Source organism: Berghia stephanieae, chromosome 13 (assembly GCF_034508935.2).
Source record: "Berghia stephanieae isolate SIO BIC M18660-M18661 chromosome 13, UCSD_Bste_1.3, whole genome shotgun sequence".
In the NCBI taxonomy this organism is placed as follows: Eukaryota; Metazoa; Mollusca; class Gastropoda; order Nudibranchia; family Aeolidiidae; genus Berghia; species Berghia stephanieae.
The window spans coordinates 15938856-15945864 of NC_088372.1; the positions used below are offsets into that span (position 1 = coordinate 15938856).

Sequence of the window (7009 nt, forward strand, 5' to 3'; positions counted from 1 at the left end):
TGTACATATCCTTTTTAGGATATTTGAGGTTAATAGCCAGCTTTCACAACCGTATACATAATAAGATTGATATAACAAGTGCCCTATAGAGTTTAAGTTAGGAACGGAGTACCATGTTCTTGCTATTTCAATCGTGGCCATTGCAATTCTATTTTCAAATTCGGTTTTTGAGCGGACACATTTGATTATTGTAGTCCAAAAATATTTAAAAGATGCTACCTATTTCAACAGCTGCTATTCCCGGAGAAAGTCATGATTGAAACCTATGTCATTTCCCTTCAATCATATCAATTGTTGAAAAAACAAACAAACAAGCAATAAATAAAAGAAGATAAAGATTTACAAAATTGCATTTGGAATAGAAAGATGAATGCAAAGTGATGATGAATAACAAAGACAAGATCAAAGCTTTTGGAATCTCTGCTTTGCAAATCTTCACACTATAATCCAAAGAAAAGGAGACAATTTTAATAAATCAATACAGGAAATGCACCATACTAAACCCGAGGCGAATGAACGAAAAAAAAATTATCATAAAAACTTCTTGGAATTTATAGAAACGATGTAATTTACCACACTAGATTAGAGTGATTTTTCACGTGAGGTCATATTAAGTTAATACAAGGATTCAATTCAAAGCAAATCAAAAGAATTGTATTCAACCTGAAAGGATTTGTTTATGAAAAATGCCTTCTTAAGTTTAAAGTTACAATAATTTGACTCAGACTGAGAAACTGAGAAGATTGTTAAGCCTGATTGTGGTGGGCTATCATATCATCATGCACAAGATTTTAAAATCATGGGTTTAAATATAATGATTAAGGTACCACTTTAGCTCGCCGAAACAATCGTAACGGACAAACAAAACTATTTGTGTAATCCTAAATATTTATATTCTGTTTGAGAGGATTTGGTAAGAATTGTTCACCTTTCTGACCGTCTAAAGAGGGCAACAAAGTACAGTGACGTGAACGTCATTTATTATATTATTATGTATTGATGTGAAATGGGCTGGGATAACGACGACGTGCACATGTTTGGGGATCTGATAGCCGGACACAATAATCATAATATGTGTCATTTAACATTGTTGCAAAATACATTTTTTTGGTGTGGTTTTAGGGTATTTCTATTAAGTCAATGAGCACAAAACAATTTGGGTTATCAGATATTCAGATATGCAAATAAGTACATATCGGAAACAGAAGATTTTCACTCTGAACAATTCTGAGCAATAAACCCTATGATAGAGATATTTCACCTGAAAACAATGTCAGGTTGTTGTCGACGTATATGTCAGGTCAAAACAGTGGAAACCTGTTCTAAGAATTGAAATGATTTTATTTTTTCGTGAAAAAAAAAAATCCTCATTCAAAATATCAGATTAAAAAGTATTTCATAATATTTTATAATTGGTTTTGTGCGACAGACGTATGCAAAAGTTAATTTATACACTTGTTTTGGGTCAATTCATTTGAGTTTTAAGAAGTAAAAAGTCATATCACAGAATCGAGCAATATCTCTTTAATAATATGTGAGCCAAACTTCATCAACATAAATGCATAAACATTTAAATAACGACGACCCAAAGACACACATGGGGTTTCACTGCTTCGGAATATGAGAAAAGCTTTGACGCAACAAAGTCAGTAAAGTCAGTTACCCGTATGTCACCATAATTTCCTATAACGGCCCGTACAAGTCTCCCCATAGAATTTATCAAGCGGATATGTCATTTGCGGTGACGCATTCCATACTGCTTCAACATAGTCCAAATCTCGGAAGCATTGCTTGCTTTGTACTGTTGTTCCCTTGTATGTCTTATAAGGAGATCTCACAGGTTCTCAATAAGATTGGGGTCTGGATTTACTACTGGGCACTCGAGCAACAAAGTCATATTCTCATTTATTTGAGGTAGCACAGAGGGCCTTCCCGCTCTGAGTCTTGCAGTTGCAAGTCTTTCTAACATTGTCCAACTTGAAAGGCTGTTTTCCACAGCGATGTCAGAGGCATAAGAGAGGAGTTGGTTGTGTGTCGAGCAAATGTTCGATCATCATAGGCCGTTGTTACTCGGGGTTGACCTGTCTGGCTCTGATCCCTTACGTGCTCTTTCTTTTTTGAACCTGACCATAAAATAGAATAGCCGGTGGCTCCAACATTGGAAATTTTTGCAACCTCAGCCTCTGGCCATTTAGCATAAATTATGGCCAAGTATAGTATAAGGACACTCTCTCTCTCTCTCTCTCTCTCTCTCTCTCTCTCTCTCTCTCTCTCTCTCTCTCTCTCTCTCTCTCTCTCTCTCTCTCTCTCTTCGAGGGTTGTTTTCGTGAGTAAAGAATTGAAATCAAAGAAATTACAAAATCATTTCACAAAGATAATATTTTTGTTTGTTTAAAATAGCAGGTGACTTGTAAACAGTAGAAGACAACACGGCGATGTTCAATCATGGCAGGTTGGTGAGAACTGGTTCTATTTCGAGAATTTAAGAGCTTGATTTCTCCCGATTGTCCCAGTAACATTCTGTATTATTCCTTCTTACTGCTTTGCAACATTTCCGAAGTTGAAATCTCAAGTCGTCTTACAAAAATGTTCGCCATCCCCGTCATGACTGATAAATTGCAATGTGATTTAATAAACGCTCTTTTTTTGTGATACAAAAATTGGACTCTAAAACATAGTTAAACAATAGTACATTAGGTCATAATAATACTAAAGTTACTTTTCCCCATGTGCATATAATTCATATTATGTTAACTTTCCTTTACTCACTTTCTTGGTCCATTTTTAGACGCTACCATTGTAAATTAAAGGACTACATATTTGAATGCTGTATATTGGTAGAAGAACTAGATAAAAAAGTCGACTCCAACAGTTTATCAGATGGTTTTGAGCATGAGATTGCTCTTTAAAACCCCGAGACACTATGGTCGACAAGGAGAGACTATATTATTATCTGGCGTTGCGAATGTGGAACCTATAGAAACCATTAAAATTTACAGTAATAATTCTAAGGACAAAAAAATCTTTAGAGACTACACATACCATGCCAGTGAATGGGAGACTAGAACTCAAAGATGAGAACGGAAGTTTAAAAAATTCGAAAATGGAGAACAAAAAATACCCGGGGACTATCAATATACCTAATAAAACTGTCGGAGATAATAACTCAAAACATAGAGCAAAGCAACAAAAGTCCTCTTTTATGTTTCCATTCTCGGTATCAGCATCAGATAACAATATAGCTATTGGCAGTGACTCGCAAGAAATGCTGGACAGAGGGGTAAGCTACTTCATGAATCCATCGGGAGTATTTAAGTCTCCGTACATACCGACGACTCCTGACACGGCCAAAGATTTGACTTCTAATGGGCGATGGGTGAAGTCACGTTCCGTGGCTCACCACCGAAAAAGAACATACGTAAAAAAGAATAAGAACAAGGTCGTGGAAAACAGTATGGATTCTTTGAGCTCTGACAACACGATTTTACCTATATGTTCTTTAAATCCCAAATCAGACCATGATATAAATTTCAACAGACACATTGAGGTAAATAAACCCCCTCTTTTCAGGAATGTAACAATCGAGTCAAATTATCACTCCAAAAAGGTGGAAATGGTAAAGCCTAACGTTAGCAATAGGGATTCCAAGAATGATATAAGTCTTTTACAGAATGATAATCAGTCTTTGCTCAAAAGAGGGGAAACGGATATCGTGTCAGAGAAGAAGGATTGGAGAGGGTTCAATCGACAAAAGAAAGAGAGAAAATACTATAAGTGGTTAAAGATAAAGAAACTAAGCCCTGGCCGCAAAAAGAATCATTACGGCGGACATGTTGATGACGAAAGAAAAGATGGGGTTAATAGAGAAATAATTAGTTCAAGCATTGCTGACAAATTCATCCACGCATATGAAAGAGGGATAGAAGAAGGAGAAGCATTTGTTTCAGTTTTAGACTCTGATGACACAAGAGACAAATTTAATGTTCCGGACACGAACAATGAGAAGATGGACGAGGAGTTTAAATCTTTGTCTCCTGAAGACAGTGATGACCATAAAGACAGAGGTGGTAATAACTCCAAACATTACATGAATGATAATAATGACTCAGACTTATATCATACTATAAGGTCAGATGACGAAAGTTCAACATCTTGTAGCTCACTTAAATCGTTGATGAACACTGAGACGGATAAAACTCAAAGTTTTAACTCGAGATTGGATTTTGAATATAAAAGCCTTAACGACGAGGTAGGCAATTGGGGGATACATGAGAACAGAAGTGAGGCAAAATTTCATTCAATTATCAACCATGACAATAGAGGCAAAGACATGGGTAATTCAAACATAGATGACGAAAGCAAAGAGATAACAGATAGAGCGAGTAGTTTTCATGGCCTTGGAATGGAAACCAAAGATAGCCAAAATCGAAGCAAAGAAATGTTCAAAATTGAAAGTGATAGTAATAGAGTCAATACGTCATTTCAAAGTATCGATGGTCAAAAATCGAAATTATCATACAAAAGCATTAATTCTCACAATAATAAATCTAATAAAGATAATGGTGCTCAAAGCCAGCAATTGCCATCCAGAGATGATAGTTTTCAAAGTCTTAGATCTTCACATTTTAACGAAAAAGATCTCCAAACTCGGACAATGTCGAAGAAGGAAGTGGATACAAAACGTCAAAGTGTGTCTTTCTATAGCGTCAGTAATTCACAAAGCCTAAAAACCGTCAACATAAAAAATGGGTCACAGAGCCATAAAACGAGTCGTCTTCTGAGCAAGGATATTGCGAACAGAGAAAGTGTTTCTCTCAGGCCAAATACCTTGTATAGAAAAGCAAATTCTCAAGGTCATTATGAGCCATACAAAGAAAAAGATTCTCAAACTCGAGCATCATCTCACAGAAAAAGTACAAAAATCTTGCATGAAACAAATGACTCCTCGAGGCATTCAATATCACATAAAGGAAGTGATCTCCAAACCCCGAAAATGTCAAGCATAGGCAGTGCTCCTCAAAGCCAAACTATATTGCCAATAAACAGTGTCTCTTCATATCAAAACCTTTCTTACAGAGATCCTCGAGGGCAAAACACTTCGAATATAGAGACAAGTGTTCAAAGCCAACGTGAATCATACAGTAAAACTGATCCTCAAACTGAACAATTTTCTTACAGAACAAGCCATTCCCAGAACCTAAAAATGCTAGATAAAAATAGCGGGAGTGATCCTCAAACCCCGAAGTTATTATACGAAGTCAGTACTTTTCAGAGTCAAAATACATTAGACGGAGCCAATGCACCCATAAGGATTTCGTACAATGACCCACAAAACCTGGACATTTTTGGCAGAGACAGCACCTCTCAAAGACCGAATATGCACAATGAGGATGAGACTCAAAGGCTAAGAATGTCGTATAGAGAGAGTGGTCCTCAAAGCGGACACCAATTGCAGAGAGATGAAGGTTTCCAAAATGAAAGAATTACTGATGGAGACAGTGGATCTCAACATCCAAATTTGTGGATCAGAGACAGTTTTATTCGAATGCCGCAAATATCACACATGGAAAGTGCTCTTGAAATTCAAGAGATGTCAAATAAAGGAAGGGAGAGTAGCTATCCAAGTCTGAAAATGTACGGAGAAAGCGATCCTCGAAGCCAAGAAATGCTCAATATAGACAGAAACAGTAGCTCTCAAACTGTGAAAAAGTACGGAGAAAGCGATCCTCAAAGCAGAAACAGTAGCTCTCAAAGTGTTCTATTGCACAGAGAAAGTGGTCCTCAAAGCCAAGAAATGCTGAATATAGGCAGAAATAGTAGCTCTCAAATTGTGATATTGCACGAAGAAAGTGGTCCTCAAAGCCAGGAGATAATGAATACAGACAGAGACAATAGGTCTGAAAGTCCGAAAATTTACCTAGAGCGTGATACTCTAAAACTAAAAACGTCGTTTAGTGGCAGTAGTTTTCAAAGCAGAAAGCTATCGAACATCTATAATGGTCCTGAAAGTCAAACACTGCTGCATACAGGCGGTACACCTCAAAGTCAAAGCTCAGAAAATTTCCACAACTATGGTGATTCTCATAATCAAGACATGCCATACAGAGAAAAAAATAAAGAGATGTTAAATAGAGACAGGGACAATGAGCCTCAAAGTCCGAAAATGTTCCGAGAGAATGATACTCTAAAACTAACGAAGTCGTTTAGTGGCAGTGGCTCTCAAAGCAAAACAATATCGTTCATCGATAATGATCCTGGAAGTCAAATAGTTCCGTATAGAGACGATAGTACATCTCAAAGCTCAGATAGTTTGCACAGCTCTGACGATTCTCAAAACCAAGAAATGCAATACATAGAAAGTGCTCATCAAAACCAAGAGATGAATGAAGAGATGAATGAAGAGAATGGTGACCATGGCCGAAAAAAGTCGCACAAAGGAATTGATAAAAGGAAAAGTACTGAAGATACTAAGATAAAACATGGTGGAAACGAGCTCAGTCTTGAGAAAATCGAACCTGTCAATACTACTTCTGTTGTGATCAATGGACATGATGTTGAGGTAGAGTTAGGAAAAAACTTATCCTTCAATAAGTTTGTCGCTTTGTTTGTGACTTGCTCTGACCACGAGTTGCAGAAATTCCAGAACAAATCGTATAATATTCTCTCCGATAGGAAATTTCGCACCACGGAAATCATCAGAGCTCAGAAGGATGTTGTCATTACAAAGAAAAAGGAGAAAGCTGGAACCTATAATTTCGAGATTGACAGTTATAGCTGTCCGAATTTGGCACACAAATGGAGAAATTGAAATATAAAATGTTACGCCCTTTCTAGAGTTAGGCTCTGTCTTATCACACTCTTACAGATTAAAAACAAATAATAATAAAAAAGCATTTAAATCTTCATTTGACAACAACACTTTAAATTTAAACTTCAAGTGATATCAATGAATTAAAATTATCCTTATCTTGTCATATATTCTTCAACTTTTTTATGAAGCTTTGTGGTC

The 7009-nt window shown here is 36.6% G+C and overlaps 1 protein-coding gene across 1 annotated transcript; it reads left to right on the top strand.

Annotated features, from left to right (window-relative positions):
* The first annotated feature begins 553 nt into the window (after positions 1 to 553).
* On the top strand, positions 554 to 6808 carry LOC144959215 (uncharacterized). Its single transcript, XM_078891756.1, has 2 exons — positions 554 to 599; positions 2789 to 6808. The coding sequence occupies exon 2, from the start codon at positions 3044 to 3046 to the stop codon at positions 6806 to 6808; it is 3765 nt and encodes a 1254-aa protein (XP_078747882.1). The 5' UTR covers positions 554 to 599; positions 2789 to 3043.
* The last annotated feature ends 201 nt before the right edge of the window (positions 6809 to 7009 follow it).

Excerpts from the sequence above, each read along its gene's own strand:
- LOC144959215 (XM_078891756.1), top strand. The coding sequence starts at position 3,044 with ATGCCAGTGAATGGGAGACTAGAACTCAAAGATGAGAACGGAAGTTTA.